The sequence below is a fragment of the Maniola hyperantus genome, chromosome 19 (genome assembly GCF_902806685.2).
Source record: "Maniola hyperantus chromosome 19, iAphHyp1.2, whole genome shotgun sequence".
Taxonomy (NCBI): Eukaryota; Metazoa; Arthropoda; class Insecta; order Lepidoptera; family Nymphalidae; genus Maniola; species Maniola hyperantus.
In genome coordinates this window covers 3301681-3321272 of record NC_048554.1, presented here as the reverse complement: position 1 = coordinate 3321272, position 19592 = coordinate 3301681, and the positions used below count along the sequence as shown (strand labels likewise).

Genomic DNA, 19592 nt, shown 5'->3' with positions numbered 1-19592 from the left:
ATGGTCGTCATAAAAATGCTTTCTATACATTACGTTTCATTTTACGCAAATTATATGGTGACAGCTAAATCTCTTGTTATGTATTAGTAATATAATTATAGAATACATACCAATAGCATATTAATCAAACAGTAAATTTTTATAATATTTATTTTAATGTAAAAAATAATTTTATGAATGTTTGTTTTCGAATTTATGTTTCGGTTTACAATGAATGAAACTCGTGATCGTGAATTTTAAAATGTGAATCGAAACGTTACTTACTCAATTTCGTTCGCTTGAGAAAATTGAAAGAACTTGCTTGTTGTAATGTAAAAGAACTGTGCAGTTTTTAGATTTTATTTCCCTTTATCTTTTAATGATTTTACCGAATTTCTTGTGTGTGCTAAATTGTTAGATTAATCAAAATTAAGTTAGTGTAAATGAAATTAGTGTTTTCTTTCAACTTTTTGCTGCTGGCATAAATTTTTATCAAGCTCAATCGTTACAAAATATTGCAAAATGACTTCAGCCCTTTATCTGGAACACTATTTGGACAGTCTGCAGCATTTACCGATAGAACTGCAAAGGAATTTTAAGCTAATGCGGGACCTCGACGACAGAGCTCACGGCCTAATGAAGACCATCGATCTTATGGCCGATGATTTGTTACCGAATATATCTAAAATGGACGAAGAAACGAAAAAAGAAAAGGTGAACACAATACAGGGGCTGTTCAACAAGGCAAAGGAGTACGGGGACGACAAAGTACAGCTCGCAATACAAACATATGAGCTCGTGGACAAACACATACGTCGCCTCGATTCTGACCTCGCGCGATTTGAATCCGAAATTCAAGAGAAAGTAATGAGCTCCCGCGCGGCGCAGCAGGCGGCCGCGGACCAAGAGACCAATCCTACCACTGTTAAAAAGGGAAGAAAGAAACTTAAAGGTAGTGAGAAGACTGCAACGACGACAGGGAAGAAAAAACGCACGGGTGCGTCGAGTGAGGAAGATGCCGTCGCGAGCGGCAGGTCGGCGGCTAAGAAGAAGGCGCATCGCAAGGGTACTACGACCACAGCCGCAGCCACCAAAGAGCAGGAAGAAAACGCCGACCTGGACTCTGTTGGAGGTATGGCACACCCCAGTGATGTACTCGACATGCCGGTCGATCCCAACGAACCCACATACTGCCTTTGCCACCAAGTGTCCTATGGAGAGATGATAGGTTGTGACAACCTTGACTGCCCTATCGAGTGGTTCCACTTTGCATGCGTAGACCTTAAGATCAAGCCCAAAGGCAAGTGGTACTGCCCCAAGTGTACGCAAGATAGGAAAAAGAAATGATCCACAATAAAGCCCCCCGCTAAGCCTGCAGAAAAGACTGTGACTGTAAAAAAAGAAACTAAGTGATTATATTAGGCTTTAAGAATAGTATTTAATATAACATATTGTTTTCTATTAAAATATATTATATTGAGTAATGTAGGAATAACTTATTTTTAGCGTAAATTGTTTGATCAATGATAATAATAATAATTAAGATACTGACTTTATAACGCCCATATGGTATATATAGTTTATTAGAGGTTAATGATGAAAGAAAATGTAGTGTTGTCTGTTTCAAATTAATCAAAACTTATTGTTTCGTACAGTAATGTGTAATGTAATGTAATGTTTTTGAATTTTGTATATTTGTACATAACAATCAACGTCTATGGAATTCAAATCTACATATTATTTTATAAGTAAATGGAATTATATTTCTTTTGGTAAATCTAATTAAGTATATTTCTTTGTGTAATTTGCCTCATTTTATCTTGTGTATATTAATTAGTATGTTATTGCAACATATTACAATTACCTAGACTATTATTATATGCAACTATTGATGAAGGTTTTCAATCCTGGAGTATTTATTTGTATGTATTTAAGTAAAATGTCATGTATTGTAAAATCTGAAATACTTTTGTTTGAATTATTGCTGTACATAAAAATCTAATTTATTTCTTTGACATTGTGTGATTGGTTTTATCTTGTACATTCTATACTATTGCAACATGATAATATTACAATTACTCAAGCATGTGTTAAGCAATCATAATATGTCATACAACTACTTACAGTTTACATTGTACTTTGAAGGATCTCAATCCTAGAATATTTATTAAATGTATTTATCTGAGCAAAATAAATAAATGATTATGATTAAATAAAATGATATTGTATTGTAATATCTGAATTTGAAATAATTATTACAATTATTATTGTTTACCTTTGACATTAATATATAAACACCATCAGACTAAACTGCCCTGCACAAGTGCACATTCTTGGATTATTTAAAATATTTATAATAACTACCTTTTCAATCATGTAAATATTATTTTAAAAATCAATTGAATCATATTTTACCTTTTTAATTATGTAAATATTACTTTAAAAATCAATTGAATCGAATGACATATTAAATTCTGTTATTATTTTGGTTTAGTTACCTGCAAAAATTAACTTTTATTTTTTATTACTTAAGTATAATGTAGTGGCGCGCTCTTGGTAAGGCCTATGTCCAACAATGGACGCAAACAAACAGGCTGATTGATTGATTGATAAGTATAATATTAATATTTAATGCCAACATAACCACCATTATTTCATAATTTTGAAACTAAAAGAAATATGGCAATTGTGAACTTTGTTTTTTCACCATCAAAGGTATGTTCTGAAAATTAAAATAGGTACCTTACATGCTTGTACATTTGCCAGACTTTAAAAATTGTTTTGTTTTGGACATCATTTATTACAAAATTATAACTAACAATGATAATGGTTTATTAATATGTCCAATTGTCCATACAATAATTATGTTTAAGTTTTACAAATGCCTAAAGTAAATTATGTTATTTTTTATTAAATATGAATGAATGAGTTCTTGTTTAATTTATTATTAACAACTTTTCCAGTTTAGGACCTACATTAAGTTGCATATGCAAAATAATTATAGTCATTTCCTATGAAAGTTTTTAGCAATAATCTATAATATTACTGCGAGCCTGAGTTCTCAAAGATGGGTCATCGTCATAATTAACCCATCACCGGCTACAAAGCACGGGTCTCCTCTCAGAGTGAGAAGGGTTTTGGCCACAGTCTACCACGCTAGCCAAATGCGGATTGGCAGACTTCACACACCTTTGAAAATATGGAAAACTCAGGCATGCAGGTTTCCTCGTTTTCCTTCACCGTTAAAGCAAGTAATTTAATTACTTAAAACACACACAACTCCGAACAGTTTGAGGTACGTGCCCGGAATCGACCCCCGACCTCCGATTAGGAGGCGAACGTCGTACCACTAAGCTACCACAGCTTCAAAAATACTTGCTCTTGCTTGCTTGCAAAGGTGTGTGAAGTCTGCCAATCTGCAGTGCGCCAGCGTTGCAGACTATGGCCTAGACCCATCTCATTCTGAGAGGTGGGCCGGCGGTGTATTGATCATAATGATGATGATAATTTCTTATGAGAAGCAAAGACTTTTGCAACAGCAACAGAGATGCTAATTGAGCTTCTGTTACAACAGACTAACACTTAATTTCAACTCTACACCTGTTACGGCTGAATCTGACATGACAGACAGACAGATGGGCCGCAGAGGTTTATTAATAGGGTACCGTTGAAACCCTTCGGGTACAGGCCCCTAAATCCAAGATGGCGAATTTCAAAGTGGTCGCCATGTAAATTAAAAAGTACAGTAACATCTTGTGCGATGGTACGAAACTCTTCGTGCGCAAGTCCGACTCGCACTTGACCGGATTTTTGTCTCATGGGTGTTCCTAATTTTCAGTTTCAGTCGGGCCTTGGTTACTAGGTATAGTTTCCCAAACTTAGTAAATAGTAGGTACCTAAATGTTTTATGAAACTGATTAAACGGAGGTAGGCGTAATAAAAGAAAACAAACAATATTTTTTAATATTTTATTGTATTAGCAAATAAACAAGTTATAAAATATTTTCTTAATAGAAATGACACTAGTCCGGGATACGAAGCACTAGCTTAGTTTACATCGATCTTACTATGGGTTTTTCATAGTTAATAATTATATTAACGCCTTTGATAATAGTTATTAATTACTCGTTACATTATAATATTTTATTTTGTATAAAATACTGCGAATACCAAAAGCATTAAATGATTAAGGTCATAACTCATTAGAGCTACGCGGCTCCCGACCTTGCACCGCATCGCCCTCTATGGACATATTAAGCTCAGTAGCGTCAACGAAGAATACTAACCGCACGAGGCGAGGCCACAGTGAACTAGAGTGAGAGAACTCTCGGTTTGATCCCGAATCGACGATGTGTCAAATATTACGCTATGGTGACGTAAAATAAGGCTACTTTAGGGCTACCTGCGTCAAATGTACTAACATTTGACGTCGAAGCCGCGACGTTTTGTTACAAGATCCCTAACTTTCGTGAACTGTGGCGAGGCGATGCAGGTCGGGAGCCGCGTGGCTCTAATGAGATACGACCTTTATAATTAAAAACCCATCAATCAATTCAATGTAAAAATTGCGAGGACTAAATTGATCTCAGCATAACAACTTGCTTCATTTATTATTATAATTAACATTTAAAATTATAAACTTTAAAGGTACAAAAAATGCAAATAAATAATTAGCGAATACCGGATCACGGCGAAATGTGGGAGCGTTCACATAATCTACAAAATATAAAACATGCTTTGTTGATTTCTTAGTTTCTATAATTTACACTTTTTCTTAGCACTAATCGTGATCATAATAATATATACGTAAGTTATACTGCTATACATTGCCCATAATCATACAACGTAAATATTACTGAGAGCGGATTATTATATTATAATTTTTTACCAATGATTACAGCGATAAGTTATTGTTGGAAGATAAAAATTTATTATATAAACTACCACACTTAAAAAATAGTGAAAATAAAAGAAAATGTACATAGCAAATAAGTGTACAGCTAGCTATAAAAATCGAATTGAAAAAGACTTATTTCCATTATTTCTAAATTTTTCGGTGTATTACTTCTCTGGTCACTTAATAAGACAAAAATAAGGTACTTAACTGAAGTGTCAACTTAAACCTAACTACATACAAATTCTACACTTTACGCAAATTTGGTACACATTCGTTGCTCATTTTACATTAATAGTAGATACTCAGTTTATAGTTGCGGGGATGGGGCGAGCAACTGAAGATTTTGGAATGCATAAAACATGTACAGAGATTTTTTTAATACAAAAACCCGGCAATTAACGTGAATCTCATGCGGCGTAGTGGGATAACGTTGGCGAATCCTAAAGCAAGCCTCGACTTATCAAGCAAATGGCGTGCACCCGCCATCGCGTCAATGTTCAAGTTGTTTGCCGAGCACCGTACGCGCGATCTAAGTTGGCCGACCAGAAATTAATGAACCAATAGATAGGAAAAAGAAAATATTAGTCACAAGTGATTTCATGGTGATAGCATATACGGAAGGACAGGTGGTCGATTCCAGGCATGCATTTCTAATTTTTCGGCGTAATGTGCGTTTTAAGGAATATCATTTGCTTTAACGGTGAAGGAAACCATCATACCTGAGAGTTCACCATAATGTCCTCAAAGGTGAAATCTGTCAATCATCCCTTGGTTAGAGTGGCTGACTTTAGCCTAAGCCCTTCTCATCGGTTGTCAGTAGTGAGCCGCGATGGGTTGAGATGATGATAAACTGCATGTCTACGGACGCCCCGCCATGTTCGGATGCTTGCTTTGTTTGTAGTTTAGGCCGCCCAAGTAAAATCACGCGCATTGGATAAGGAACAAAATCTTAATAAATCTTATTCGCTATGAAACCCTCTAATAAAATAGTAAAAAGTCATAAAAATGAAGTCTTGTCCAAGGTGAGAAATTAGCACATGACCTAAAAGCAACCATTTAGTTACAGAATTACAGAAACCGCAATGAAGTAAAATTGCACAAAGCTATTAGAATAATGACACGTATAGCTTAACCAGAAATATAAAAAATTTGCTCTGTAGGCCAGTAGTATATTATGGTCACCAAAACGTATAGGTTGTTCTATTTAGTTCCACAGGTTTGCTCGCCATATGGCGAGGTATTTTTCTGATCAGGCTTTAGGATGATTACAGTACCCGGCAGGAAATATTGCACATCGAACTTTAGAAAGAGATTTCGGCTTCGTAGAGCGTCGTCACTGTTACAAATACCTAATTACCTATGTAACGTTTTATCGGTTTCAACGACAGAGACAGCGCTTTACGAAACAGTTATCTTTCTAAAGTTTGATGTGCAATATTTCCTGTCTGGTACTGTACCTACGGTGTTTCTTTTTTTTAAGGCAGTTTTAAATGTCAAAATGTGACAGCATTGCAAAATTTTACTAAGCCTTTAGCGATTTGGTACATATGGATATGGATATACATACACACATACATACATATGGCCATAGCCCTGAATCCATTTGTATGTGTATGTAATCCATATGTATGTATCCTACTAAAGTCCGGCGTTGCGTCAAATTTCTCACATGAAACGCAAGACAAACTAAAAATAATATGATTTCTTAAACATGGAAGTTACCGATTTAAAGTATTAGTTTGTGATAGTTGGCACTACATAATTATACAGGTCACAATACTCACAATATAATAATCATATGATTTTACAAAATCGTATTATATTAGTGTTTATTGTAAAGACATCTAAATTACATAATATATATTCACCATCTATTAAACATGTCAATATAAACATTCTTCATAAGACCGACCGCACATTTCCTCCTATCAAAACCGTTTATCTCTAACACATATTCACATAATATCATATCTCAGTTAATGCTCTCAGATGTGATAAGTTTATTAACTTAACAAATAACTTTTAAGTTATCAAATATTTCGATGAAATATTATAATGGCTAACACTGTTGTGCACAATCTCTAAAGTAAATTGACAAGCCTAAAATATTGTGCTATCGTTTTTTGCAGCGACCATTATAAATACATTAAGACTATTATTGTAGGTTAGAGAGAGAGAGAAAACTGAATTAGCCACTTGAAGAAAGTTGATCATTGATCCTATGAATTCAGAGGATCGGAGACATGATAGTTGTAAATGTGCGGCCGCCCTTACACTGCAGTAGAATACTTTATCGGCAGAGTAAAATATATCTTATTATTAAACGATAATTGTCCACACTCCATAATTATATTTGTTTGTTAAACACACGGACTAGCTAGATCATAATACAGTCAACGTATTTTTAGAGCATTTAATTTAAACATAAAATAAAAAATATATTATCTCAACACATTTCTCACAACCGCTAAAGAAGATTTTTACGCGAAATATAAGGATTTCAACAAGCAAAGAGCACCATTCATAAGGTTGTGCTCAGGTGGGCCGGTCGCGGTCTCTAACATGGACCTCTCATCCTTTAGGCAGTGGTCCGACCGCCGGCGAGAAAACTACTAACTATCGGCGATTTTCTCTCTCAAGAAACGCACAATAAATGTACATTCTGTGTAAACGAAAGAGATGCATGTATCAAAAGTTGCTCTCTGACTGTTCACACTGCCGCGCCGGCGACGACTCGCTTTACTAATTTTGTCGCTGAGTGACGAGCTTTCTAAAATAAACTCGCTCAGCGATATTCGTTCAGCGATGCTCGCTCGCTTGAACACGTGTAACGCGCGCGCAGGTTTACACGGGACTGAGCGACCGCGGGCGAATGGCCCGAGTAATCGCCCGTCGCACTTGCACACTCGCTTATAGCCCGGTGACAAAACTATCGAAACTACATACTCGCTTCCCGCTGATCGCCAACTCGTTTATAGTTTCTAGTTCTACTCGTTTCTCGTTCATCGTCGGCGGTCGGACCACTGCCTTACATGGATCCCTCATCCTTAAAAGCTGGGCTTTCTTGATGAGTATGAAACACACAAGCAGTGATAGCCTCGTGGTTAAGACGCCTTTTCATCGAGTTAACGGTGAAGGAAAACATCATTAGGAACCCTGCATGCTTGAGAGTTCTCCATAATATTCTCAAAGGTGTCTGCAGTATTCCAATCCATATTTAGCCATTGTGGATTCGATGACCTAAAGTGTCCTAAAGTTTAGGTCTCCTCTCAGAATGAAAAGAGTTTAGTCTAAACCATTCTGAGAGGAGATCCGTGTCATACTACATTTCAAATTTCTTTAATATTCGACCTCAGCTTACATTGCGTGTGTATTGCTCTTATACGCACCAACGAATCCGTACCTCAAGTAAAAACACACGGATATAATATAGGCAAGTACCAACACAAGCGTAACGCAAAATACCAAAACTGCCAACGTTCAAACATTACGACACGGGGGAAACCTCATTCTCATTAGTCATTACCTCTACGCAACTAATCATTTTCGGTATAGTTCCCGACAGTTAAATAGTCGCGTCAGACCTACGATGCGAGTGCTAGTTCGCGCAGGTATTTTTCCACGCGCTCGTGTACTGTGAACGGATGTAGCACTCACACTAATGGCGATGGTTAAGGTAGGGTGCGGCGCGGTGCGCGGGCTGGTGTGTTCCGCTCTCTCGCGTCGCGAGCCACACTGTCGCCTAAAATATGCTATTGCGACGCGTCTTGCAACTTCAAGAACGACTATTTAATTGGCTCGGACTATAACTACTTGTAGTTTATATTTCAATAATCATATTATTTGGTTTATAGTAAAACGTTTCAATATCGCCCCCTACAGCTACCTACCCCATTTCGAACACTAACTAACTTTTATAACTAGCGAATACTCCTCCATTGAAAATAATAACCGACTATGCGAGTACAATAAGTATTACAAACGATATTCCATGCAAAGCGCGCATATCGCAGCCCTATCGCTGACACAAAACACGAGGTCCTTACGCATCTTATGTTGCGAAGAATTATTTTAATACTAGATGATACCCGCAACTTCGTCCGCGTGGATATAGGTTTTGTAATCTCTGTGACTTTCCGGGATTACAAGTAGCCTATGTTAAGTAAGGGTATAAGCTATTTCCACTCCAGATTTCAGCCTAATCCATCCAGTAGTTTTTTGCGTGACAAACTTTCGCCTTTATAATATTAGTGTGATGCATGGAATAGGGCGGTAAATCTTCGATCATTAAAGTATAAGGTATGCAGTCCCATACAAAATTTATTTCAAAAAGTGTCCGCTTCGAATTTATACTAATTATAGTTGAACTAAAAGAGATAAGCCAAAAATATGTTCCTCTTCAAACTACTTTTAACCTTATACACTTGCCGTCTTATGAATAAAAATTTACGCACTAGTTCCAGAATATGACTTAACACATTTCTGTCATACATTTGATGTGTATAAATAATGATTAAAGAATGAGTAGGTATTTTTTTATTAAAAGAGCCTTGTTTGTTTGTATTTTATGTTAAAAGCATACGGCGGCGTCATGAGACGCGTTTGGCTTTCTCACTAGCGAACTACCGAAAAAAGCACTAATTTTTCACGGATACTTGACGATCTACAGTGTATCTTGTACTTTAATGATCGAAGTGGTAAATAGACTAAACCAGGGTCTCATACTTGTCTAGGACGTGACCTTGGTTGTTTTCGTCGCTGTGAGAACGAGATCGCGGCCGCGGTACGGCTTCGGTGCCTGCGCTCTTCGCACGAGTCTTTTTATCGTGACCGCAAGTGCAAGCGACGGACGACTGACGTTTTAACGTCTGAGCCCGCGACCCAGCCCATTGCGGATCTAAAGATTCACTCCGTGCGTACATCTGACGCTTAGGTCGGCCCATGGTGGCGTGCGCAAACGTAGACCCTTGCCCGCTGTCAGACGACGGTCGGACAGACTCGCTCCTCACACACATATTCCCGCCGGCCCGTCGAAACGAATCCAAAACCCTTTCCTCTATCTCCTCAATATCCTTCTTCTTAACCAGCCATATCTCCTCGGAGCCTCGAGTGAAATAACTGGATCCCTTGCTCACGGAATACTTCTCCTTAGTTTTAAATTTACAAGTCTTAAAATTATTTTGAGTATTTACATCGTCGTTGAACTTGTGAGCGTTCGAGCGGGCGGGGTCGGGGGATGCTACGTTTCGGAACGCTGTTCCGTGGGATGGGAACTGATCGGGTAACTTTGAACCTAAGCTTGGCGAGCGTATGGTTACATCCACGGGTGACGGCATAGGTTTAAACTCGGGTTTGATTATCTTTTGTGGTTCAGGTTTTTGTATTTTTTCTTCTATAGAGGAGCTCTCTGTGCGCTGCCATTTTGCTGCGGCAGAATTTACCGATCCTTTGACAATACTGTGTTGTCTTTCGATTTGGTCCGTGTTATTTGCGATATGCGGTTCAGGTTTATCTGCGTTTCCGAGATCAAAGAACACGTGATCTTTGAACGGTGTAGCGGGCGGTGGCAAGTCGTTATCAGATCCTAATCGTTCGTTTCTGGGACGTCCACGGACTGAACCCGGTCTAGACAGTTTCCCAGCATCCTCTGCAGCCTTTTCGAATTTCCTTATTTTATCTCCCACCCCATTAGATTCAGCCGTTTTAGAATTTTTGTCACCGCCATCTTCCTCGGAATTATTTGAATTACTGGCGTCACTATTTGTATCCCCCTTATCAGTAATAATATCGTTCGTCACGACTAAAGAAAGCTTATCGGTTTTAATAGGGGCTTCTTTGATGAGCACCGATTCTTTTTTAATCTTTGCGGTGAAGGTTTCTTCGGATTTCGAATCAGATTTATTACATTTGATAGGAGGCGAAGACAGTATTTTGGCAGGTGGTGGCGAAGTTACATCGTTTTTATTTGGAGTAACTTCTCTGTTTGAGGGAGGTGACGTAACTTTGTTTTTGAGTTGAGATGGAAGACTGATGCCTTTATTATTCGGGGGTGAAGAAATGTCATTCTGTGTTTTAGAATTATGATTTTTCAATGGATGGGAAGTATCTTTTTTGACAATGAATGATGTCGTATTTTTGTTAGGTGGTGATGAATTCTTCTGAGATTCAACTGGGGGTGAGGCAATTTTCTTTGGGGGCGAATTTACGTTTGGCAGTGATTGGTTGTTTTTTGGTGGGGACTGTCTGTTTTTTGGTGGTGACTGGCAATTTTGCGGCGGTGATTGGCTGGCTTTTGGGGGCGATTGGCCGTTCGTAGGTGGTGATGTTTCTTTTACGAGGCTGCTTATCCTGGGAGGCGCGGAGACGTTTTTGGGCGGACTCGTTTTCGGCGGAGACTCCGACTTGGTGAGTTCGACCTTCGCCTTTTTCGTTTCGATATCGCGGCTGAGGAAGGACGAGTTTCTGACGTAGCACTGGTCGGTGTTATCGACGGGTACGACGTTGCTTTTGATCGCCAGCGTGTGGGTGTGGTCTGGGACTTCAATGTGCGTGGGGGCGTTCGGTTGGATGTTCTCATTGGAACGGACGACGGGCGTCGGCAGCGGCACGTGGTCGATGTCGAAGGAGGGTCGACGCGAGGTGTCGCCGGCGGCGGTGGGCGCAGGCGCAGGCGCAGAGGCGGGGTCGCGCGGCGTGTCGCGCGGCGAGGCGCGACGTCACGCGCGGCTGTCGGTCCACTGCGCGGAGTCGTCGGAGTCGGAGTCGTTGTCGGAGCTGGTGTCGCTGAACTCGACGGCGACGCGGCGCGCGATGATGGACGCCACGTCGTGCAGCGCGGGCACGCCGCGCAGTGTGTCGTACTTACCCGAGCCGTCTTCGCCTCGCTTGTCCACTTTGCGGAGTTTGATGCCTGAATGGAGGAAAATTTCATTAACTGAAAGGTTATTTGGACTGACATATCAACGTTCAGCTCTAATTGTTGGGCGCAGCAGCTTTTTTTTTTGAACTAGGCATCCCTTTGACTGCAACTACATCAAATAGGTGATAACGCAGCCTAGGGTGGAGCGTTTTGTAATGAGCGGGACAAAATAATGTTGAATTTCTTGATTTTAGCTTAACAGATTTCTAGTGCTTAAAGTCGTGTGTTGTGAATTTTTTTTTGTGTGTGAAATGGTTTTTTTTAATACCTTCTCGTATCGCCTTGAGCAGGTCGGAGCGCGGGTCGGGCGCGGGGTCGGCGGCGGGGCGCGGCGGCTTGAGCGCAGAGGCGCCGCGCAGCAACGACGCGGGCGACGGCGGCCGCGGCCGGTCCTCCTCGGGCGGCGGGGGCGCGGGCGGCGCGGGGGGCGGCGTCGGTGCCCGCGGGGGCATCTCGTCTGATGACATCATGCCTGGAAATAATAGTTTACCTTAAGGGGACTCAGTTCAGTGCTTTCTTCATACAAACGTAGGAGGGAAATTACAGCAATATTCGATATTGTACGCACAAAACTAAGAATTATATCGATTTATCTCGTTATTATCTAGGTTTATTGATATATAAAACATTTAAAAATATATTGATTTAAAAGTTACGAGGCTCAAAAGATTCCTATTTTAACACTAAATTAATGACAACTTTGGATGTAAATAAATAAGATTAGGGATATGAAAATTCTAAAACAATTTATCATTAGACGTAGTTTATTTATTCATTACTTGAAATAACTTTACTTTGCAAACATAAATTCAGCAGTTTTTTCTCAAAAATACTTTTCCTAAACCCTTTTCGCACGCTTGATTTCAGTGAAAATCATCGTGCCTCTCAACTTTCTCATACAATGTCAAGTGAAAAGCAAACATGTTACCCACGTGCGCTGCCAATTTCGGTCGAGCGTCCTGCGTCACCTTAAACACATAAATCTTCTCAGAGACACGCTACTTAATACTGCGTTAGAAATAGGACAAGTCTGCAGCGAGAAACATGCAAAAACGTACAGGTTCTGTTTGAAGGCTGCGACAAATTCATTTATTTATTTACTGAACTGAAAATTCCTATGGGCGCGTTGGGTGATTATGGGATGGTTGAATCTTCAAGGTAGACGCATCACCGACATGTAAACATTAATAGTGCTCGACGCGAACTGTCTTCATAGTTTTAAATTTAGAAATTATGAATTTAACTACAATTATTTTGAAAATCCAAAAAAAAAACATTGTTAGTACATAGTTTTCATGTCTGTCGGTTCTGTTCTGGTTACTATTATTTATATTACCTATGACGGCGTGCATCTGGTCGAGGTGCGCGTCGAGCGCGGTGCGGTGCGGCGGCGACGCGCCGTTCATGGCGGGCGGCGACGTCGAGCCCTCCGGCGGCGGCGGCGGCGGCGGCAGCGTCGACCTGAGGGGTGAACACCTTCATGTTACTATTCACGATCAACCCATCGCCGGCTCACTACAGAGCACGGGTCTCCTCACAGAGTGAGAAGGGTTTTGGCATTAACATTTTAATACTAAGAGTAATTTTCAACAATACATAAAATATACATTCATTCATACACTAGAGAAACAGGGAGGGCAGCAGGACCGAAAGCCTCGCCCTGTGAGGAGTCCCCGCAATACTGCAGCCTTATCATCATCATCATGATCAACCCATCGCCGGCTCAATACAGAGCATGGGTCTCCATCTCGAGAAGGGTTTGGCCTTAGTCTACCACGCTGGCCATGTGCGGATTAGTAGACTTCACACACCTTTAAGAACCCTCAGGCATGCAGGTTTCCTCACGATGTTTTCCTTTACCGTTATAGTAAGTGATATTTAATTACTTAAAACGCACATAACTCCGAAATGTTAGAGGTGCGTGCCCGGGATCGAACCACCGACCTCCGATTAGAAGGCGGACGTCCTAACCACAAGGCTATCACAGCTTAATATTTGCAGCCTTATACAGTGTGTTTTTTTATACTGGGACAGTATGGGGAAATCCATAATCATAGGAGACTTGATTCATAGGGAACTTGGACTAAAGTTATACATGCCTAGTGGGCGTGTGATGCTGGGGCGAGTCAAGCTGGGTGGGCGCAGGCGGGGCGGGCGGCGGGATCGAAGGCCTCGCCCTGCGGGGAGTCCCCGCGATGCTGCCACCGTATATCGGCTCCACCGGCCCATATGGACTTTCCTCCCCCATAACTGCAAATAATATAATAAAGCGTTATTATAAAAGTATAATAACAGTAATCGATTTTGGGGTAACTATTCTAATTTGCAATAATAACTATTTTTAAGTAATCTGTTAAACAAAATTGTAATCCTATTTGGCCTTATTTTAAGTCTGATATTATGTAAAATTATATTATCTGTAACGCTGTTGATTACAAATAAATGAATAAAAAGAAAAAAAATCATCTATAAATTAATTAAAAATGGCTTTTTACAATATTTCTGAAATTCGACTCGCGCAATGCGAGTTGGTATGTACTCTCGGCTACCAACATCTGAATATATAAAAGGAAAAGGTGACTGACTGACTGATCTATACACAACCTAGCTCAAACTACTGGACGGATCGGGCTGAAATTTTGCATGCAGATAGCTATTACGACGTAGACATCCGCTAAGAAAGGAGGTAAAATAGGGGGCTGAAATTTGTGTTGTCCACGCGGACGAAGTCGCGAGCATAATATAAAAAGTGAATTTGACAAAATAAATCGATTTTTTTTCAGGTTAGTTTAGTGAATACAGCAGAAAAATATCCAGGTAGAGGCCTGGATATTTTTCTGATCAGAGGAATAACATTTTCCTATAAACCATGCTGCTCAATGCAATCGGACCCTTCGATTTTAAAGGGTCGAAAGGTATGTTCTTACTGTGTCCATTGCCCGTAAGCCGTGGCGTCCTATTCTGCTGGTTCTCGATCTCGATGGAGTTGGGCCTCGCGGGCTGCGAGGATGGGGGCCTGTTCGAAGGAGCTCTGTAGCCACCGTCCGTTACTGTAGTAGCTGCAAAAAATATAATTTCATCACAAAATTTATATGGATGTCATGTCATTATCATCTAAATATATAAAAGATGACTGGTTGACTGACTGATCTATTAACGCACAGCTCAAACTACTGATCGCGTTGAAATTTGGCATGCAGATAGCTGTTATGACGTAAGCATCCACTAAGAAAGGATTTTTGAAAATTAAACCCTTAAGGTGACGCAGGACGCTCGACCGAAATTGGCAGCGCACGTGGGTAACATGTTTGCTTTTCACTTGACATTGTATGAGAAAGTTGAGAGGCACGATGATTTTCACCGAAATCAAGCGCGCGAAAAGGGTTTAGGAAAAGTATTTTTGAGGAAAAACTGCTGAATTTATGTTTGCAAAGTAAAGTTATTTCAACTAATGAATAAATAAACTACGTCTAATGATAAATTGTTTTCGAATTTTCATATCTCTAATCTTATTTATTTACACCCAAAGTTGTCATTAATTTAGTGTTAAAATAGGAATCTTTTGAATCTCGTAACTTTTAAATCAATATTTTTTTCAATGTTTTATATATCAATAAACCTAGATAATGACGAGATAAATCGATATAATTCTTAGTTTTGTGCGTACAATATCGAATATTGTTGTAATTTCCCTCCTACGTCTGTATTAAGAAAGCACCGAACTGAGTCCCCTTAAGTCCACGCGGCCCGAAATCGCGGATATGGCTTTAAATTATATATTATAATAATTAATATGAATTAGTTTTTGGAGTTCCAAATGCACATGCCCAAGTCTCTGTTTTGTTGATATTTATATTTTGCGCCAATAGTACGCGACAGGTCGATGGTAGTCTCGCATATTGATCACATACTATAACTTGAACTTCGAAGGCCTAATAGTATCAGCCCTTCGAAGTATTAGAATAAAACTTAAAGTATTATTTATTAGATTAAAGTAATTATCCCCACTAACACAGACTTTAAAATAGGTACAGACTACCTACAGTATCTCACTTCGAGCTTGACCGATTTGAAATTTGATTTGAATGCGGTTTAATTTGACCATGTAAATAAATAATAATATGTGTTTTAATACTTTCGTAAATAACACTGCAAAAATACCGAAAATCGAACCCGAGACCGTAAAAACGGCATCGTTTGTAGATGCGCGGATCTTTAGTTTTTATACAGCTGTGACATGTGCAGAACGATAGCGTGAATTTTATCCGTTGTAGCGCCATCTAGTTTAAGTATATGTAAAAAAATTGGCCATGTAAATTGACAAACTGTGCAGATCTTTTACTCCATTTGCGACTGATATTAAAATCGTAAACCCTTTTTTTGTTAATTTTTAGGGTTCCGTACCCGAAGGGCGCCAACAGTGTGTCGTGTGCGAGTCGCACTTGACCGATTTTTCAATTTTCTAGTTTTTTTTTAAGTTTATTTACGCATGAAGTTACCCCAAAAGATCTAGGATATTTTTTTAAAATGCAATTCTACTATAGTACATCATCAATAATATGATATATAGTACACCAGCTGGTGCCTTGTTATTCTTGAGTTGTTTGAGAGCCATACTATCTCGTATAGGCTGATGTTCGGGAATCTTCGGTATAGTGTCGGGTCAATTTGACTCTAGGGTCTCTAGTCAAATCTTCAACAGGCTTTTGTGTGGTGGTATGTATAACTATCCATAGAACTTCTCTACCTCTCTCAAGATCTCGGGTTTAGACGCTCCGTTACACCGCTTAGCATGGAAACGGTCACATAGTTTCGTAGCTTAGCTTTGAGCACCTCAGAGCATAGCTACTTAGCACATCTCTGGTGGAAAAGCAGACTAAGGGCCGGTTGTTTCAACAAACTTTGACGGACACGTAACCTTTAAATATGGCGCTAACGAACGTAAGTAAAGAAAAAGCGTTGATTCAGCATCTATTAGCGCTAACGTTCGTTAAAAAGTTACGTTTACGTTAACCAGTGCTGGCGCCATTGGTGATCGTCAAATCAGTTCGTAACTTCATACTTCTTACAAACGGAATATTTTATTTCCAAATTATAATGGAATCAATTTAATTCAAAGCTTTTAATGGTAGTTTTTTTGAAGATGAAAGAGAATTTGTAAGAAAGAAAAAGTATTTAAAATGCGAAGTAGCAATATTAATAACTATGTATATAATTTAATATACTTAAAATAAAATAAAAAAAGGATACGGAGAAGTAAGTTAATTTTTAGGGTTAGTTTCGCAACCAAAATAACAATGACAAACAGTTTTTTGTACAATGAAGCAACGCACGTAAATTAACAGATGTTAAAGTTCGTCTACGTCTGTTAAATTTTAACGAACGTATCTTACGAAGACCAATGGTTTGAAACAACCGGCCCTAAGGGTCGGTTGTTTCAACAAGTTTTGACGGACACGTAACCTTTAAATATGGCGCTAACGAACGTAAGTAAAAAAAAGCGTTGATTCAGCATCTGTTAGCGCTACGTTCGTTAAAAAATTACGTTTAAGTACGTTAACCAGTGCTGGCGCCATTGGTGATCGTCAAATCAGTTCGTAACTTCATACTTCCTACAAACGGAATATGCTATTTACAAATTATAATGGAATCAATTTTATTCAATGCTTTTAATGGTAGTTTTTTTTGAAGATAAAAGAGAATTTGTAAGAAAGAAAAAGTGTTTAAAATGGGAATTTATAATTACTATTTATTTCAAGAAGATGAATTTGTTGATAGATTCCAGGTTTAAAATGAAGTTGCAATATTTATAACTATATAATTTAATATAAAATGAAATAAAAAAAAGGATACGGAGAATTAAGTTTTTTTGGGGTTAGTTTCGCTTACAGGCAACCAGAATAACAATGACGAACAGGTTTTTTGTACAATGAGCAACACCGATGTTAAAGTTCGTATAGGTACGTCTGTAAAATTTATGGAACGTAGGTTACGAAGACCAATGGTTTAAAACAACCGGCGCTAAGAGACTTACTCTGATAGAGCGGGTCGGGGCGGTACTGCTCGGCGATGTTGTACCGGCGCAGCTGGTTGGGCGCCATGATGTGTTCCCCGCGCGTCACCACCTCCGCCTTCTGCCGGTCGCGGGTGGAGTGCGGCACGCGCACGCGTCTCGTGCCGCGCCCCTCCGTGTTGTTGCTACGAGGTTGACGGACCTGCAAGTGGATAGTAGGATTATATCGACGTATAGTGAGTCAACTAATTAATACTACTAGAAAGACTTTGATGGATTTAATAATAATTAAAAGACCTTATTTATCAGTCGAACATCGTGAGGAAACCTGCATGTCTGAGAGTTATCCATAATGTTTTCAAAGGTGTGTGAAGTCCGTCGATGCCAAAGTTTATGGTATTTTTGTGATAAGTGATTGTTAGTTAAGATTTTTGATATATTTGAGAAATATAATATATTTCTTTAACTGTTTTGTGTAAATTGTTTTATATCGACTGAAGATGTAGTCTACGTAGGTCGTGGAGGTAACTCAGCTTTGCCATCGTTTTAATTATTAATAAGACACCACTTTACCTTCTTCCCCCGATCGTGCTGGATCCTCTCCGTATCCTGCAGCATCTCCCTGCGCCACAGCTCGAAGAAGTAGTCCGGGTCGGTGTAGAACTTCCTCGCGTCGCGCCCGTCGTCCCGGTACTCGTTGAGCTTCTCGAGCGGCGGCGGGCGGTCGCAGCGCGCGTACGTGGCCAGCATGGCCGACGGCATTGTGGTTCGCGAGAACAGTTGTTGTTGGAACGTGCGCGCTGAGCGGAACGCTTTGCGCATTTGTATGTCTTGGAGCGACACTGGAACGAGAAATTAAAGATGTTAAATGAAATATTTATTACATTTAATGATCCTTAACAAAGAGATAGGTAGGCCATGAGTTGGAAAGGTCAGTAACACAAGAGTATAGTTACCCTCCTCAACGCCCGAGTCTAGCTGCGTGACCTTGATGGCGAGCCTGTCTATACGGGCCTGCAGCACGTTGGTGCGCTCCGCCAGACCCGTCGCCTCGCGCGTCAGCTCGCCGAACATGTCCTCCGCATGCTTAGACAAGGACGACAACTGTCTGTAATGATAAATACGTAATGTTACAGGTATGACAAACCGGCTTTACTCACGTATTTAGTCGACGTTAGCCAGAATAGTTTCAAACCGTAGACGTGGCGCGCTTTCACGAAGGCCTCTGCCCAGCAGAAGGCGCAAGCAGACAAATAGATGGAATAAGAGACGTGCACTGGCTTCACGCAGCGTTTCAGGTGTGCATGGCTGTGCGCTGGAGTGACTCGCCTCTCGTGGATGGAGTGACTAGTGGCGGGGAGAGGGTAAATGAGTAACCTCTCGGTAATCTGAGTAGTTTATCTATTAAGAGTGTACTGTCCAGCAGTGGATGCAAGCAGGCTAATAGGTGGACATTACCTGACAGTGTTGGCGAGGGTGCCGTTGGTGACGGCCTCGAGCTCGGAGGGCACGGCGAGGCGCTCGGGCACCGTGCCGCGGGACACGTGCACCGGCTCCACGCAGCGCTTCGGCAGCGGCATGGCTGCGCGCTGTCGCCACCGGCTACCTCGTGTGCATCACTGGAAACAAACATTGAAACATTATTAACAAAGACTTTGTTTTTTAGAACTTTCTTTTCATCACTACCCGTATTATTATAAATGCGAAAGTGTATTTGTTTGTTGGTTTATTGGTTTGTTGGTTTGTCTTTCAATCACGTCGCAACGGAGCAACGGATTGACGTG

The 19592-nt window shown here is 40.0% G+C and overlaps 2 protein-coding genes and 1 pseudogene across 2 annotated transcripts in view; 1 reads left to right on the top strand and 2 right to left on the bottom strand.

Annotated features, from left to right (window-relative positions):
* Positions 1-19592, bottom strand: part of LOC117991257 (solute carrier family 25 member 16-like) — a 128347-nt gene that overhangs the window by 36233 nt on the left and 72522 nt on the right. The window lies entirely within an intron of this gene.
* On the top strand, positions 263-2907 carry Ing5 (inhibitor of growth protein 5). Its single transcript, XM_034978835.2, has one exon. The coding sequence runs from the start codon at positions 502-504 to the stop codon at positions 1324-1326; it is 825 nt and encodes a 274-aa protein (XP_034834726.1). The 5' UTR covers positions 263-501; the 3' UTR covers positions 1327-2907.
* The window catches only part of LOC117991281 (serine/arginine repetitive matrix protein 1-like), a 31226-nt pseudogene continuing 15567 nt past the window's right edge, over positions 3934-19592 (bottom strand).

Excerpts from the sequence above, each read along its gene's own strand:
- Ing5 (XM_034978835.2), top strand. The coding sequence starts at position 502 with ATGACTTCAGCCCTTTATCTGGAACACTATTTGGACAGTCTGCAGCAT.